The 18,776-nt window shown below is 35.2% G+C and overlaps 1 protein-coding gene across 3 annotated transcripts in view; it reads right to left on the bottom strand.

The window, feature by feature from the left end:
• The window catches only part of PRP4K (pre-mRNA processing factor kinase PRP4K), a 25,872-nt gene continuing 7,096 nt past the window's right edge, over positions 1-18,776 (bottom strand). Inside the window, exons 3-20 of one of the 3 annotated variants that reach the window (XR_012585614.1) lie at positions 17,464-17,637; positions 17,052-17,207; positions 16,233-16,314; positions 14,463-14,673; positions 11,969-12,042; positions 10,417-10,507; positions 9,899-10,046; positions 8,490-8,627; positions 7,130-7,283; positions 6,014-6,128; positions 5,365-5,516; positions 4,785-4,871; positions 3,810-4,087; positions 3,312-3,446; positions 2,752-2,797; positions 2,136-2,221; positions 1,266-1,311; positions 1-186 (exon numbers count right to left, since the gene is read on the bottom strand). Coding sequence is in view for 1 of the 3 variants with exons in the window: in XM_074576044.1 (XP_074432145.1) it covers positions 3,884-4,087; positions 4,785-4,871; positions 5,365-5,516; positions 6,014-6,128; positions 7,130-7,283; positions 8,490-8,627; positions 9,899-10,046; positions 10,417-10,507; positions 11,969-12,042; positions 14,463-14,673; positions 16,233-16,314; positions 17,052-17,207; positions 17,464-17,637 (1,786 nt within the window). In the remaining 2 variants the exon portion in view is untranslated. Of the gene's footprint in view, positions 187-1,265; positions 1,312-2,135; positions 2,222-2,545; positions 4,088-4,784; positions 4,872-5,364; positions 5,517-6,013; positions 6,129-7,129; positions 7,284-8,489; positions 8,628-9,898; positions 10,047-10,416; positions 10,508-11,968; positions 12,043-14,462; positions 14,674-16,232; positions 16,315-17,051; positions 17,208-17,463; positions 17,638-18,776 lie in introns of those variants that run through there. The other 2 variants (XR_012585613.1, XM_074576044.1) reach the window with 2 other exon arrangements.

Here is an 18,776-nt window from a genome sequence, read left to right on the forward strand (position 1 = left end):
TTAAGTTTTAAGCATACTTTATTAATAGCAAGCAATTGCCACTGCCCAACATCCTCCACCAGAGTTACAATTTTACACATACTGTAGAAGATCGCTCTATCTCCAGCAGTATCACAGACCGGTCTGCCTTCTGCGTACGGTTCAATATACACATAAAGGTTCTTCAGAGGTTTTATGCCACTTACCCTATGTATGGAGATAAAGTATTATTAAAAAGGTTTTAAAGGAATCTTTAGATTCTATGAAAAACTCTTAATCAGCTTTTAATTTTTAAGTTATAGTAGCATACACCAAGGTAAAAACACCCCACATTCTAACTGCATAGGGCTTGTATCTTGTTTTTTTCTAAATGCTTGGCAAACTAAGTACGTTACATGCGAAGCTCCTTGTCACCACGAGGGAGAAGGAAACAGAAACGAGCACAGCAGATTTAGCCAAACTTTCTGTATGTAGGACCTCAGGTGAAGATACAAATTACATCTTCATGAACAGGAGGAAAAGATAAAATTATTCTCCCTCTTAGACCAGCTGAGAAATAGTTCAACACGACTCTGTTGCAGAGCTGTTCCGTTTGCCCCAAGCTGCAGCCACGGGAATTCAGCTGACTGCAGTGGCACCAGCAGCTGCTCTGCTCTGCTCTCCTCAGAGACCACAGGCTACTGGGACAGGCACTGCCTAAAACTGGAGAAGTTCCTTAACACTGTCAAAAAGTCCTCAATTCCACAGGCTTTTGAAGCCAGAACTAAATATTTTCTATTGTTGCCAACAACAAGTATCAGCTGAAGCCGATACTGGATGGAGGACTGAAATAGATTTGTTTTGAATAACCCCTGTCAGCCAGCCTCTGTATAAACAATGAAGTGTGACAGAATTAAAATAACGAACATGCTGAAGTTAACGAAAAAAGCGCATCATCTGCTTAAATATTTACTAGTTAAAACACATGTATTTTAACCAAACATAACGTCAGATTTTTTCCTCAGTTTCATAATAAGGTTTGTACTGATCGTTCTATAATTTTAAGAAAACTGCATTTACACAGCAATGCTTATGCACCTACATTTAATCACAATAAAAAAAATAATCTCTTCAACCAGAAATTAAGCAAGCACATCTATGTAACAAATTCTGATACAGTAAGTACGTTTCAGGGATTATCAGTACTGCAGCAGTGTTAATCAATTCTAAATTGGAATGCTGGAAACCAAAAGATTAAGACAGAACTACACAAAGAGTATTTTTCGTATCTTTTATAGGACAGAAACCTTTGTTCATGTCTTCTGGTAGCCATCATCTTCTTTTGAGCTGCACCTACAACACAAAGAACAAGTAAACGAGCAACTTTATGCTTCTCCAGAATAGCTTAAAACAGTTCTGTAGGCATTAAGGGGCATCTTTTCTACTGCTTTGTTTCTGTATCACCAACTCATTTCATTGTTTTATATTCCTATTTTAAGAATAAGTACAAAGCAACAGAAAGAATAAAGCTATTACTACATCTGTGTAAAACTGCCCTCAGAAGCGCTGTCTATGTTGTAAAAGTGCAAGTGACTTTGTATTTAACTAGCAAGCAACTAGTATTTCATTAAACTTGAAAGCTTTTTTTTTTTTAAATTTTCTGTATGAACAAGATACCTTAACATGTGGAAATAAGGAGAGGTTATTTTTTTATTAAGAATTTTACAATATAAATTGAGAAGAGACAGGTTGAAGGTTCCAAATAGGCATACAAAACCACCCATCTCCTGCTTGTTTTCGTAGTTAGTTCATTACATCTCCTCGGTGGGGTATCCCCCACCAGCAGAATGACTGCTTTCTGACATTTTTCCATTCTTGAGTGCACTGAGAGTGCATGATTGTTGCCATTATGTACCTAGATGGATACAAAAACCCTTCTTAGTTCAAAGAAGTATTATAAAGTAACGTGAAACCAGCGGGGGTTTCACAGCTTTTCAGAATATATTATTAAAAATGAAAAGATGAACCTCTTACTACTGTCAGAGAGAACATTAAAACAGCAGTATGGACCTGAAAAGTTTGATTCTTGTTCCCTCGCGCTGCATAACCAACTCAAATGTTTCAAGCTGTTCTAACTCGTTGCTAAATGTTTATCTACACATGCTGTCAGAAATAACCTTGTTAGGAAGGTGAAGTTGGTGTCTCAGCAAATCAGACCCATGGAGTAGGCGTTGAGTGGCCTGTGACTCGCTTTCCTTTTTCTCTTTCAGCACCATCAAAAGGAAAAGTGAGAAAAACAGCACAAACATTAGTTAAAGCCTGAATTTAATCCCATGTCCTACAGGAATAATTTCATTACAATGAAAGCAGACAGACATTATCTGTAGAGTTTTTTTTTTTTTGCTTTGTTTTTGTTTAAGCAGTGATAATTATATATCCAATTAACATAGCCTATAGCTCTCCCAAAGATCATAACGCTTAATAATCCCTTAAATTAAACGATTAATAGGAAATGCAGGGGTGGTTCTTACAAATTACCTGATTTACCATCACTGAAGACAGATTCTTTTAAAAATGGCTACAAATGCCTTGTTCACAAAAGACTTTATTATCTAATGATGCATACTGAAAACATACAGAAATCTGCATGGTCCACTTTACATGCAGCAGAACAATCTTCACTTTACAATAAGTAAGTGTCAACTGTTTTATGCAAGAGACAACACTTTAAAGTCACATTTCTTAAAGAAAAGCTTCATTTACAAAAGAAATAAAAGGTAAAGAAGCAATTACCGCTTTTAAAAAGCAGCTGCTTTGTTCAAGAGTGGAAGGTTTATGCCTGTATTGAAAGACAACATGATCACAAATAATGAAAACAATGAACAAATGAAACACTTTTAGCATAAAGCAGTACACTTTCAAAATGACATACAAATAGTTAAAAATTTCATTATGTTGTCTATCTATCCTTTAGATATAAGGTCTTTCGAATGAGATCCCAACGTATGTAATTACTAAAGGAAAACTCTTCTGTAAGTATTGGTTCTATGTCATAGCGAATTGTATTTAACAAAATGTATACAAAGTCTATAGCAAGTTGATTAAAAAAATTAAAGTAATAAGAAACAGTACACTGAAGGCGCTCTATCCATCAAGTGCGCACTCTCAAAATTTTAAATGTGATGAACAGAACAGAAGTTGTAACTATGCCACGGTTGCAATGCCAGAAAAATAAAACAAGATCATTTATCAAACATGCAGGGAATTCTGCCACAATGCTATTGTCTCTCATTTGTCAGTTGTTCCAGTAAAATAACAGCTTAAACACCGGTGATGTTGATGGGTTAGCTTACCTTCAGTGTACTGAAAGTTGTACACAACCTGCTTTAAAAGAGGAGACCATCCCTGCGGGCAGGCTCAAGAAGGAACAGACCCCCTTCGGCACTGACTACACCAAGGGCATGCTGCTGTGGCCTGCACACACACACCTAGGAAAACGTGAATATAAACAGCATTTATGCTGGCCATTTTTTAAAGACAAAAATGAAGCCAAGTCTGCTAAAAACAAATCAACCACCCAGTATTACTGCTCTTTTTTTTTTTCTTTCTTTTTTTTTTTTTTATAACAGATGCTTTTTTCTTTTTATAATATATACGAACTGCAACCATATACATTAGCATTGTACTTCTGTGCAGTCTTGGCAATTAAAACAGTTCTACAGTGAAAATTTTCACATAAGACACGAAACAGAATTACTCTAACATTTCTAAAAGAAATATCAGCCTTGATGTTAATTCAAATGTATCATTTCTTCCTCAACTTTGCAGGGGAAATATTTATGTTTATATACATTAATAACTGCTGTGAAATTTCTTCAGTCTTTGTATCTTAATTACTCAAACCCTTTGAACTTCTTCATCTGGTTTAAATTTTTTCCTGGATGAAGGCGTGCTGCAGAGCCTGGTTGATGCTAATCCGTTTAGCTGGGTCTAACATTAGAATCTGGTCCAACAAGTCCTTTAGCTGGTGCACTTTTTTACGCTGGTCTTCAGGGAGTCGTTGGCACCCAATCAAGTCTGCTAATAGGTCCTTGGTTGGATTAATGGTGCTCATAACAGTAACTTTCTCCTACAAATACAAAAACGGCAATCTTGTAGAACAGCAGTAATGCACAAACCCCCTATCCCTTTGACAGAGCTTCAGCCACAACTTTTCTGTGGGGTTCTCTCAGATCTGATCAGCAATGCTGACCACAACATCATCACACGGCTTTATAAATCCTGATGGGGGCAAAGGAAAAGAGTGGAATTAATGCTGCCAGGGGGAGGCCGGGCTGCATCTTTCGCCAACAGCAGGTGCACACGTGAACCCAACATTCCAGTTAACTGAGAATGTCAAAATTCCACGTGTGAAGTTCCACATCTGACCATTAGTCCTGTGATTCTTAATAAATATACTATGCTAAACTGATACAGAAAGTCAGTGACCTCCTATAACATAAGAACGTCATACTCAAGTTGGACACACTTCTCTAAAATGAAGCCACAATTTCTTTTATTAGTAATTTAAGGATGCATTACATGGAGATACCCTCTATACCTACCATGATTAAACTAAGATTTCTCTTAAACACTTTCCTAAATTGGAGGAAAAATCTCTGTTGCCAGTTTATAACTATGTATCCTGTCCATACTGCTGCAAAACTACATTCTAGTAGTTTATAAAATCTTATTTTTAATGAAGATGTCAAGATATGTTTGGAAGACCGTAATAGTAGGAAAGCTTGGAAAAAAGCAATACGTTAGTCAACACATTGAGGACTTACCCTTTCTGTCACCTTATCTACTTCTATATACATAAAGTTGAGATTTTGATCAAAGTGCTGATCTTTGAACACACCTTTTCGAATCATCTGGAAAACGAGGGAGAGGCAGAGCTTCAGGAAAGGTCTCTGTGTCTTACAAATTCCACAATTAGCATCAATGTCTACTAACTTATTGCAACATGAATAATTTAATGCTAATTAACGCTAATCAAAAATATATCAAAAGCAGAGTAAGAAACATGTAGATTGAATAAAAAAATAAATACAGTTCAAACCATCTGAAAAAGGACACAGTATCTTCCATTGACTTACGTATTTTTTTTTTTCAGGTCAGTGCTTAGAAGGTTTCTGCTTTCACTTTATACTTAGTCTATGAAAAAGAAGCTGTATACTTTCACTTCATAAGATTTTAAAATCAATATTAATTATACAGTCAGAGCGATGTCTGATATTTACTTGCTGTTAAGAGAAGATGTATATGATAAGAAACAGAATTCAGGGAGAAAAAAGAAAGTATGTTCTACTGTTCATTACAGCAGTTTCAGATATTAATTAAAAATCATGTACTTTTCTTTCTCACCTTGTTTGGCATCTTTCCTTTGAGATCCATGGCTAGTTTCAACATATGATTATTGGTTTTGCCAGGAAAGAGTATTTTTCCTGTATAAAGTTCATATAATGTGCAGCCTACAGACCACATATCTATACCATAGTCATAGATTTTTCCTATAACTGAAACAGAGCAATTACAGTTAATTCCACAAAGGCAGCTTTAAAAGATGCAATATCACAAAACCAGACAGATGAAAAAATTCTCATTTGTAAACTATATTGGTGCTCCTCATCTTCAGAATAAGAAGTCACCATAAAAAAGTAAGGATGCAAACCTTTTAACTTTCACAGTATCCCTATTTTAGATAGGGAGGTTTTTACGTAACACCCAGCATGAATTAAGTCAGTAAGAAACAAGGTCAGAATAATATCTCTAAATTAAAACATAACTATAACCAATCAGAACGACTCCTCCCTGTCCTCACTGAGCTGACCACCAACACACATGCAGAGTCACACAAGCATGCTTTCGAAGTCTGAATTTTTGACTGCCACCATGTTTCCAGAGTGATGTTTTGCTAATACCAGAGAGTAAATTCAAGTCAAATTCTCATTTGCTAGTACTGATACATCCTGCTACTGCTTATGATACACGTAGCCAATCCAAATGTACTTACTAATTTCTGGAGCTCGATAAAATCTACTAACTAAATACGGTGTGATGTCGTTATCCGCAACATGCGAAGCTGATCCAAAATCGCAAAGCTTTAATATCGTTTTAGATTCATTCACCTGAAAGTTAAACATAAATATCCATTAGCACTATTTGTAGAGAGAATTACCAAGAGCACTGTGGAAGTAACAATAAACTTAAGTCAGAAATAAGAAAAACATTCCGCCTTGAAATTGGAAGTTCTTCTCATATTTCAATCCTTCCTCTCGGTATTTTAAGGAAACTGTAAAACCTTCTTAAATTGAAAGTGACAGTTAATGTCTTCAATCCTAAGAAATACAAAAAAGGTCAGTTTCATGTACTTTTCCCTTACTAAAATATCCTTGGTGGGCCTAGATTTCTTTCCAGATAGTGAAATTCTATCAGTTCAGACTTCCAGCTCTAGTATCCAGAGTACCACTCACAAACCAGCAAATTATTCACATATCTCACGCTTTCATAGATTTCATTGCTGTGATGGCAAAAAGCGAACATCTTAAAAGTAAAAATCTGACTTCTTCACAGGGATGACCACCAAGAAAACCAAAGGAAACATGTCTGACTCCTCTGATGTAGCTCTCATGCTCTGCTAACCAGAATGTTCAATGGAAACAGAAAAGAAAAGGAGAAAAAAAAAAAAAAAAAAGAGACATTAAGGACTTTTCCCCATTGTCTCATGCACATACACAAATTCTCCATCCAGACCTAAACAAACTACTTCCATTTTGCAGAAAGCAAGAACATTTTTCAACTACTCATGGAAAAAGTCCCAAGATTTATCCTAAGAAAGGATGCTGTCTTCCTTTGGAAGATATGCATTCTAAGAAGATACAAATGGATGCAGGTTTGTTTGAGAAAGACTACTCCATACCAAATTTTATTTAGATGCTGTATTATATTTCTTACATACTATTTACACCACAACAGCACTTTATAGCAAAACATTCATAACATGAAATCTTAACATTTTCAGTTAAAGTTAATTTTGACTTCACCTAAATTAACAGAATGGTATTGATTTCAAATACTTAATTTTACATGATAGACTGTGAAAAGTAAGTTTCAATTATTTATTACTTACCAAAATATTATCTGGTTTAATATCTGCATGTAGGATATTGCATCTTTTAAGAAGCTTTAAAGCCAGGAACAACTGCTGGCTGTAGGAACGCACAGCTTTAATATGGAGTCCAACATCTTTCCCATACTTTTTCAACACCTCTCGTAAATTCATACTATTTCAAGAAAGAGAGGGAGAGAGAAAGAATAGAAAAGAACTTAACAAGTAAAAATATAGTGGCCTTGTAAACTGTAAGAAAAATGTGAAGAAACCAGTTAGCTTTAGACATTTTTGGAAAAAAGCAACACTCAACACAGATACTGCTCTGTTAGCTACAGCAATGAAACAAAAATGCAGGTCAATCGGATCTATCCTAAATTCTGTACAATTACTTACTAGACTGGACATACTTAGTTCAGAACATATTTTTAATCAAGATTAATCTGAGAGGGTTTATTTGCACATACGCAGCATTTTCTTAACAACTGTACCGCTCTTGTACTCGTTTTCTGAAGAAATAAAAAAAAGGAAGTATGCAAAAGATGAGGCGTTGAGGAGGTGATTTTTTGATGTCTTAAACAGCAGATAAAAAGACCACAATTTCAAGACAAAAACGTCATTGGGTATAAATAAGGTACAAAAGTGTTATAAACAAGAAAATGATTTGTTGTATGGCTTATTAATTAAAATATAACAGTAGTTTCATAAAACTTGCTTTGCTTCAGCATATAACTTATCTTCACCTCAAATATGGCAAAAATTAAAATATGACATACACAGAAAACTTAAGACATGAACAACTGATGTCTAAGCAGGAATGGGAACTAAGACAACGAATATTTCCAGATCTATCATAAAACACAGGATCTACAATTAACCTGTCAAATGAGCCTAATTAGTTAAGGGAAAAAGTGAGCATGCAAAGCACTAACAATTTTTTTTCCTTAGACTGTTATTATACATGTACTCTTCACAGAATACACAATATTTGCTGAACCTCTTTGGGAATGGAGTTTTAATACAAAACCATAAAATAAAAAATTATGAAAACTAATAAAAATATTGTGACACACATACACAAATCATTAAGAGCAGCACTGGTGAGATGACCCATCTTTAATAATACATTATTTTGTTTCAAATATTGCCCAAAGTTCACAATGATGCTTTAAGTAAACCAGAAATAGTTCAGTATTCTGTGGATTTGTGCCTCCAGGAACAAAAAAAAAAGGTTTACTTTGTTTTAAAAAAAAGCTCCTTGCATTCTTGAGTCTTGGCAATAGAACAAGGTATCAAAACAATAGCCAAGAACAGAAAGGTAAAGATCACTCACAGAAGTACTTTACTTTTTACAGAGAACGCCAAACATTTGTCGTCTTACCTGAGTGGTTCAAATACCAGACAGAGATGTTGTTTGTGGTAGAAATGCCTGAACAATCGTAGACAATGAAACTTGTCATCAGGATCTGCATCATTGAGTTTCTTCAAAAATTCCAGTTCTTTTAGGCCAGTTTTTTGCCTGGAAAAAAAAAAAAAAGATTAGAAGACAAAATCAGCAACATCCTAATACCTTTTTTAAATCTAGCCATTCACTTGCATGGTTATAATTATCAGGAAGTGAGAAGTGTCTTGTCATTACTTAAGGTACCACTGCTTAAAAAAAAAAAAAAAAAAAAAAAGAAGTCACAACAGTGGTTTGCTGTCAGTGTCTACACATTGGCTACATTTATTTAATTCTTTAATCTTCACCGTGCCTTTGTAACCTACTTATCCTTTGCATCTCCCTCCTGGTTGTACGTAAAGCTAAACTTAGATTTCCTCCTGTAATACAACACTTTAGCTTCAAACAGCACTCATGTGAGAAGTTTACTTTTTTTTTTTTTTTAACAAAAGTACTTAACCACGTAGATTATTAAAACAGTTTTAAGCTAAACTGACTATAGAGTCAAGTATAGATAATCAGTTTGGGTGTGTACAACAAACTGAAATCGCTTATCACCCCCCTCTCTTTTTAGACTTTTCTAGATACCTATTCATATAACTCAAAATAGTCTAGTTATACACACAGCAAGACAATTTTTAAAACTTCCAAGATAAAAGGCATGGAAAATATTTTCATTTAAGTTGACTTTAATGGAAGAGGACATAACATATGACTGTAGAAATATTACAGCAGATACTGAAAATGAATATTATAGACAAGTCCTCACGTAACATAGTTTAATAGATCATACTTGCTAATGTTTACTCATTCTGAAAGACCTATTTATTTTTTTTTCTTCATTTCAAGGGGGAGAGACCCATCCCCTTCTATATAGCTTATATATATGCAAACATATAGAGAATATACAAAAGTAATTAATGTACAGATGTCTTTTTGTAAGTCGCAGATGATCAATTAGGATCCAACCCACAGCCTACCAAATCTATTTGGCTAATCAAAACAAAATTTTTTACAGTTCACGACTCCCATCTCAAAAATTTTAGGGCTAGGCAGGCCTCATAATTAACTGTAACCTTGTTTCTTGCTACCACTGTTCCCTGCAGTTTTGCAAATGAGAAAGTGCCTGATGAAAATGCAAGTACCCTTCTCCTGTGATAGCTGTAAAGAAGTGTGGATACATAGTCCTCAAGCGCTTCCCATTATCTGGCTCATATTAGCAGAAAAGGCAGGAATCACAGCTGTGATCTGTTACTTCACTTGAAACAAAGGGAGATTCAAATCACATCATGAAAAACTTCCAATTGTTGTAATATGCTTTATTATTATTAAACAAAAATATTACTTACATAAGTTCATTGTTCCTGATGATTTTAACCGCTACTTCTTGGTTTGCTCTTGCCATGTCCCTGGCTCGCACTACGTTACTGAAGACTCCCTGACCAGTGTAACCATAGACATTGTAACGTTTATCTAGAACTTCACCTATATTAACACCTGAAGGATAAAAATCAAGCAATTTAAAGAGTTATGAGTGACATACATAATGAAGCTTTTTATGAAAAATAGACCATTCTATTAATTCAGAAAAATATGATAAACGGTATAATCCCTTAATTCCATAGTGTACAATGTTTTGTATCACCTAGCTTTGCGGAAATTATGGGGAACAAAATGATTCTGTACTTCTGGAGTCTTTTCATAACTGAGGTTAAAACCTGCAAGCTCATTTCATCCGTTACATTACACATTCAGTGAGGGCACTGTAGTACGTTTACATTGAAATAACATAACTTTTTACATGAGGATCCTTTCCATTCAGCACCCTCATTCTAGCTCTCCTTGCAAATCAACAAATACAACTTACGGTAATAGCCTTCTGCATCAGTCCAGTTATCCCTGAGATTGGGGTTTTCTTTGAAGTCTTTGCCAAACCCAGCAGCCCTCAGACGAGCACTCTGAAATAAAAAGAAAAGTAACAGCTTTGCTTGTGGGCTCTATGTTTTTCCCTGTTGTTTACTTACCAAAAGCCCTTTTTTCCTACCAAAACACTGTTCCTCTGCACGGTACAAACACACTTATCTTGTAGGAGAGAGAAAGTACTGAACACAAAATGCTATTTATATACCAGTATCTAAAGACTGATGCAAGGAAAGAGGATGGGAACAACCAACAGAAACTACTACTAAACATAAATGGGTAAAATTTCAATTCCTATCCACAAGAAATTTATATGAGTCAGGTCAGAACTCACATTTTGGACCACCTGAATAAGTCTTTTTATTTATGGTATGTTTGTAGTAATGAAGTTTAGCAATTCGTGGGGAAAATGTAACTGTTTAAGCCTTGAATTTCTGTTCATTCAATGTCACTTCACAGATTTCATACTACTACACTTACGATCATAAAATTACTACAGTTGCTATTGGCATACCTTAACAGATTTGGCAACGTATTACCACAAATTCAAATCTATGAGTAATAAAGAATAATTGAACAACAGTTTTTGGAAGGGGGAACCGCTCACTTACAAGTCATTTAAATCCCTCTTTGTAACTTTCAAATTTATAAAAAAGCATACCACCCACATTATAATTCAAGTACTTATCTTTTTCCAGCTCAAAGGGGTTTTGATTTTTTTAATTTTATTAGTATTACCAGTGTTACTGGAGTGACAATATGGCAGCCTTTTGTCACGAATGCTTCTGTCATACCTAACAGATTATGCATACCGTAAACCAAAATTAACTAGAGAATTTCTAAGTTAAGAAGAAAATTGCTGTCTTAACTTATTTCTCAGTGTTGTGCATCAGGAACAATGAGGCAGATTTACAGAGAACAGCAAGTAAAGTCTCAAAACTAGTCGCTGGACTGCCAAGATCTGCAGGCTACTTCAACATGTTTAGAGAAAAGCTGCTGGAATAGTGCAAAAGTAAAGGCAGGAAATGCATCTCTTCATCCAAAAAACCACCCCCACCAAACAAAACACTACATTAATCCAACACAGCATCATTAGCAAATTAAAATATTTTACACAGACACTTTTTAATTAACCATACATGAACCTCTGAAAAAAGCACATATTTAGAACAGTGCACCATGGTAACATTAACCTAAAGGGCAACTTATAAATAAGTTTGTTACCGTGTGCCATTATAGGCCCTAGTCAAAAAACAGGTGAATTCCCTAACTGCTTACTCTGGTAAAGCTCCCACTGATTTCGGCAGATTTCCTTTCACTGAAATATTAAGAACTACTTTGCCTGCCTCGGCTGATCAAAAGATTCATAACGTACCATCCACTCAGTTACACATGTTTTTACAAATCAAAGTCCCCACAAACCTCAAGTGATAGTAACTCTCTAACGAAAGTCAGGCAAAAAAAAAAAATCATACATCTAATCTCCAAGAATTACCTACATCAAAGTATGCAGCGAACATATCGTCTGATTCTGTGAACATATCAGGAGCTAGCAGTTTCTTCTGGGATGAACCTTAAAATGAAATTTAGATTACTCAACATGAAAAAGATGACAAACTATTAACTCTGTTACAAGTATAATTCGTGACTCGGTACCTTGACAATATAATCTAAGCTCAGTATGTTGGCAAACAGGTAGCTTTACTAATATTTTTAGCAAATATCATTTTACATTCTAGAAATACAAAACTCAGATTGCGTAAGTTCTTCAAAGTACTCAAGAACTTACACCTCCTTGAAAAATTAAGTATAATAGCTTTCAAGTAATTCACACAGCAGAAAAGAAACAGTACATACTTACATGATTCCTACAGATAATGACTATATATATATATGTATGTATAAAAAGATATATAAAATGACTGTGTCTATATATAAAAAAAATACAGACATGTTTTTAAATATACAAGTTCTGGCTTTTCTGCTAATCATAAGGTATCTTTTTTTTACTAAAAACTAAAGTTGTAAACTCAAAAGTCCTTTCTTTGGTAAATGTTTTCTTCAACCCTGACAAAAAGGACCTTGTGTGTAGCTTTTAGCAAAAGACAACGTCAACTCTTATGTTTAAGAGAAACATTTTTAATGTGGGCAAGATTATCCCTTTCTCACCTTTTAATCATCTTTAAAGTCCCAAAGACATTTTACTTGCTTGATAAAAGCAAAGAAATATAAATTAAGCACATGTTAGTGAAAGCAAATAAACTTCAAACTATTTCATAACACACATTATGGTAGCATCCCTTCATGACCATGGTAAATCTCCCTTTAGGGCATTAGTCAATGGAGAAAAATAAGCGGTTAACCTCAGATTCTTCAGGTCTCATGGCCAACCACTTTCATACAAAATAACTAGACTGAAATCTTTTGACAGCATCAAAAACTCTCATCCATCGTGCTGACACCGTCGTTTCAAGGTCACCTGACGCTCTGGGGAGACAGGCTACACCACTGTTTCAAGATCTAGACCCTTCTAGGAACTTCCTCAAATTTTCTTTTTAGTTCCAGTTACTCACACTTGCACTGGGCTACAATGAGTTATTAACTAGTTCCTTTGCAACTCACTATCCTGCCTTTATGAGGTCAGGATAAAAATAAAAAATGGCTCTTCGGAAAAAAGGTGATTCACTGCTTCCATCTGTTGTTATAGCCACCTCCAACCTGGAATCCTACCAATATATGAAAATTCCCAGATTTGAGTGTAACTGATCTGTTTTTAAAAACAAACCTTTTTTCCTATCTTAAAATGACTATGTAGTTAACACTTATATTTTCATATACTTTAGCGGACAAAATTAGAAAGCAGTACATGCCTCTGACAAAAAAAAGGAAAAAGATACTGTCTGTTACACATACGAAGATTTAAGTCTAAACTTGTGGTATGCAAATAAGGAGAAGTGCATAAGATAGTTCTTTCCACCTACATTGCAGGAGAACAATCTGAAAACACACTGCCCAAGGGAACACTAGGACAAACTACAGAGCAGTAAACCAGTCCCAAGAGATGCAGCTTTACTACTTCAAAGAGAAGCAGCCACTAGAATGTAGCATATTTAGCCCCTAGGGATACATCTAGCACATGACACAAAATACAAGCTAACTGTCCAACCATTTCCTGAGGGGTTGGGCAGGTTTCACAGCCCTTGTTAAACAGCGTGCTGTTGCAATTAAACTGTGAAGAGAAACTGAAGTAGTTAAAACTAGCTCAAGTATGTCCACACAGCAACTAGTCACACCTTTTCACTACTTGGAAGACGTAGTTCCTTTTGCTGCAGGCTGCACACACAAGGCAGGTTTTATGGCAAGAGGTATTTCATTTCAGTATGTGCATATAGACACATAGACTATGTGCAGGGAGGAAGAGGAGGAAAAAGCCATATCTGCATCAAGAAGTTATGCTACCAAAATGGATCTACTAGCAAAGACTCTCAAAAGCCTTAAGCATTCTATATTACTACTGACCCACCTATATTCTTCTAACACAGTGGCTTTGACCAAAAAAAAAGGGACAAAAGGGGGCATGGTTTCCAACCCACCCCAAAATAGACTAGGACCATATTAAGCTTCTAAGAAAACAACATGCACGAGTGAAAAGAAAGATCTGGAAGTCAAAAAGGGTGATTCTTAACTATGAAGAAGACAGACATCGTTACTTGCTCTTCCAAATTTATAGCATGAATTGTGTTAAGAGCTACTGGAAGTATAGAGAGCATGTGCGATTCATACCACCCTCCTCAACGAGCAAGTTTTATTTTAATGTTATGCTTTTAAGTACCATAATATTCGTGGAAACATTTTCAAATTCTTTTCAAAAAGTCCATCTACTTCCAAAGCTGGAAGTATATAAGGACACTAAGCAAAACGTCGCTTTTTAAGTGCTGTGCTTCAGAGCTGAGCTTTCATAAATGGCACTATGCAGAGATTTCTGATTCTTACCATTGTTCTGTTCAACCGTCATGAGGTTGTGCTTGGCTTTTACTGATGCCTCAAATGTGTCCACATTTTCCCGTTCGTACTCCTTAACATCAGCAGCTACTCTTTCTAGGATGTCATCTGGTGAATTTGAGCGACTACGCGTACTACTTTGAGGACTGCTTGGTTCAGATGGTACAGATATATTACTGTCTTCTGTCTGGCCTTTGTATTTCTAAAAAGAAATTTAATTATTAATCTCACCATCACAGCCTATCACAATGTAAACATTTTTATACTGAGTCTTTCAATGGTTAGTGTGAAACCTTAATCTTTGCTTTCCATATTCACCTACATCTCTAATGGCAACAGATTATTTGCAGAATGTGGTTTTTGAAAACTCATTTTGCTATAATGCACCACAGCCCAGACCACAAAAGATGACTAAAAAATTCATGTGTGTCCTTTAGGCTTTTACATCTCTGTAAAAAGCTATTTTTATTGAAGATTAACTATTTTGTTCTGCGTGACAATGTCAGTACCAATAGATTCATTACTAAACCATTCTGGCACTTAAGTAGTGAAATAAAGTCTTTAAGGAAACATTTATGATCTTGTATCTTACATCCTAGAATCTTTTCCATTTTTATTAGTGTTATGGTACAGAAAAGAAGTTTTTAGATTCAGTTTTTCAATTTGAACTAGAAAACATGTTTATTCATTCACTCTTGTTGAAAAATTTCAGATGAATTAAGAAAGTTCAAGACAACACCTTTACAAACAATTTTTTTAACTCAAGTAGTGTGAAATTATACAAATGTCACTTCCTCTCCCAAAAGTTAAAAATCAAACTGAATAAATGGCAATACCACTCAGTTATCAAGGTTGAACTATTCAATAATACAAGCAGAGGCTTCCCATTTCGGGAACGAAGCTCTGGAATTTCCTTCCTGCATGGGCCAACAATAGGTATAACTGGCCTTTAAAAATAATCTACTTTCTATGGTTTTGGCTCAGTCATAGTTCTGATGGATTTTACACTGGGCTTTGCAAAAAAGTCAAACGATGAACAGCATTTTTAGTGCTGCCTATCTTAAGCAGCATAAAACCCAGGGTTTTTTTATAAGTAAATATGCTACAGCAATTTGCTTACTACGTTCTAACTGTGTGCCAAATCCCAACTTTAAAAAAAGACAACTAATTTGTGCTGTAGAATTACATCCCCTTTGGCCACAGCTCCCTTTACGGGGTCTCAATCACTATTACCTGTCACTACTGTTACTTTCTTATCAGGAATAAGAAGTTCATGGGAGCTCACAAGTGTAACTTAATACATTATCTACTTTGATAAAGAGGGAACCCATCTTAGTGGCTTTATGAAGTTTTGGAAAGGAACAAGGACAACTTCTACTTGAAACAAACTGACCAGTTAAGTTACTTGATAGGTAACTTAATGCTATATCGACACTACGATATCAATGATACAGCTATGAAGAAAACCTACAGATTAAGATAACTGAAGAAAATTTTAACATGTCATAGGACTGTCAGAGGTTTAACCATAGCACATGACTCCCAGAAGAGTTTCTTCAGTCTTAAAAGCAATGTTGTTGCAATAGAAGCATACAGTTTAACTGAGACTAACACTTACAATAAATTAATTGGAAAAAAATATAGTAATAGTAATTACTATCATAATGTAGTATTAGGTTAAGAGCCTTCCTTTATCACAACATTTTACACTTAAAGCCTAAAATTAGTTTCCATAACCTACATGATAATATAACGCTGTACCTGAACAATTGCTTGTCGCTGTAGTCTTCTTTGTCTTATCTCTGCTTCTTCATCCTCTTCTTCCAAATCAAAGTCTTCAAGACTATAAAAATACAATTACTTTTTATATAACATCATAAACATAAGATTATCTGCTGATTTTTACCAAATGCAGTTCTTCGATGTAGAAAGCACACAATATATTAAACAATAGCTGTTCAACTGACTCAGAAAGCAAAGGTGTATTAAACCCCAGTGTGTATATTTATACCTCCTCACAGAGAAAAATTTATCTTTTGGTATTTCATTGGGACTTCTGAGTATTTAATTTTTAACTGTAAACAATTAACAGTAACTGCTTTTAAAAAGAAAAAAAAAAAACACAAAAAACCCCTTTGTTCTTTTTTATTTCAGCATCATTCTTCCTTGATAATTTGATTAAGAATGCATACTCTTGCACAATTGGATTACGTAGATATTTAGCAAATATAAAACCAATTTGCAGATAGCAATTAATCTTTTCAACTATTTATAGTTTTTCCTCAAGCTTATCGCTTAAAGAAACATGCCAAATATTTTCACAAGATACTGATCAAGTTGAATTTAGAAACCAACAACATGGTCTGCCCACTAGCCAACAGGACTTGATATTTCTTGCATACTCCAAAGTTTTCCAGATCATCCCAAGAGTAACTTGACAAGATCACAAGTACGAAAACATGATTAAGGTTTTAAGTGACAACCCGAAAACTACACCATGAAGACAAATGTCAGTTCATTCTCCGTATTAGTGGATCTGTATTTTTAGATAATCAGCGCAAGTTAGAAGTTAATTCTTACTTTTCATCTGATGAAGACTCCTGTTCAGCTTTCATACCCTCAGAAAGACTACCTTTAAATTTGTCTTCTTTAACTTTGCTTCTGCTCCTACGCCTATGGCCACCACGTGACCTGGATCTTCTTCGAAGGCGAGATCTACTTCTTCGGCTTCTATCCCTGGTAACAATAAGAGGGGTTTGGATTTGAGCATTTTGGTTTGGTTTTCTTTTTTGAAGAAGAGGAAAACCTATTCATAAAACACATAGGTACATAATAACTTCAAGTAATAAAACAAATGCATTAATGGAGAACAGTATGAATTCAACTGTGCTGGCATGTATAAATGTGGACAAAAAATGCATTGTCTTTTTACACATAAGATATTCTTTTAGTAATATTTTACAAAATACATTTAAAAATGCAATGTGTCTACCTTCTCCGAGGAGATCTACTCCGCCTTCTTGGAGATCGGCTACGTCGAAGGGGTGAACGAGACCTCCTTCTAATGGGGGACCGAGACCTTCTTCTGGATGGGGACCATCTACTGGGTGGGCTAATATCTTTTGATCTTTCACGTCTAGACAAAATATCATCTCTGGTCCGCGTTCTTAAAATAGAGGAAGAGAACAGCAGTAAAATCAGGAGCAAGCTGGAAACAAAAACACAACTCCCTCTAAAAGCTCCCTTTAAAATCTTACTGCAGGTGAGGGGCCACCAGATGGGCTTCTGAAGGAGGGAGGGGTAAGTATGCTGCAGAGCTGGTTGCCCTTCTTGTGTGTGCCTGCCCACCCTGGGAAATGTGTGCCCATACATAGGTCTAGTTCAGGACAGCTATGAAAACAGAACTTGTTAATTACTACCACACAGCTAAGGGAGGTTTTTAAAACAAAGCTTGTGTTTAAGTCTTAGATAAACAGTGACCTATTTTCATGTTTATTAGAAACAGTATTTGAACAGTGAATAAAACCCAATAACTCCTCCTTCAGAATTTTCTCAGCAACTTTACCACACAGTATTGAAATTTAGGACCATACTACTCCACAGCAATGACTTTAATGTCTACTTAAATTTGGGCACTAGAACTGCACAGCTTCAACATTTCCCATGTTCTAATACAGCAGATGAAAACTAAAATTCTTAATTACCATGTAAAATAACCCTTCTCGAATTAAAAAAAATCATTCAAGTTTGACACTATATACTATTCAAAATTTGCTCAATCTTCTCTATACAGATTCACAACTATTCAAGAAAAAAAAAATCCTTGACGGGACGACTACATTAAAAAGCTTAACTGTATTCCACAACCACAAGACTTCAATTAAAAATTGGACAGGATAGAAGTTAAAAATATTTAACAACTATTCTAGTGACACTGCAACAGAAATTCTTGGAAAATATTTCCACAACGTTGTTCAAAGAAAATATCGCTACTTCATCTCCTCCCCTCCAACACCCCCTGCTTTTTTTTTTTTTTTTTTAAATCAAATTGGGACAAGTTATTTCAAGTGTTATCTCTCATCAATGAACAAAATCTCTTGGGTCTGAAAGATTAATTCCACCCATTCTATAATGTTTTTTTTTTGTTTCTTTTAAGACTGTTAGCTTCAGTTACCTTAGCTACGTATAATGACTACACATACAGAACTGATGCAAAACAGTAAACAGTAAGACAGGCTGAAAATTTATGCACATGCAGAAGTACCGGCAGTTTCTACAAGAAATTACTCCAGACTCAAAAGCTGG

The sequence above is a fragment of the Larus michahellis genome, chromosome 2 (assembly GCF_964199755.1).
Source record: "Larus michahellis chromosome 2, bLarMic1.1, whole genome shotgun sequence".
NCBI lineage: Eukaryota > Metazoa > Chordata > Aves > Charadriiformes > Laridae > Larus > Larus michahellis.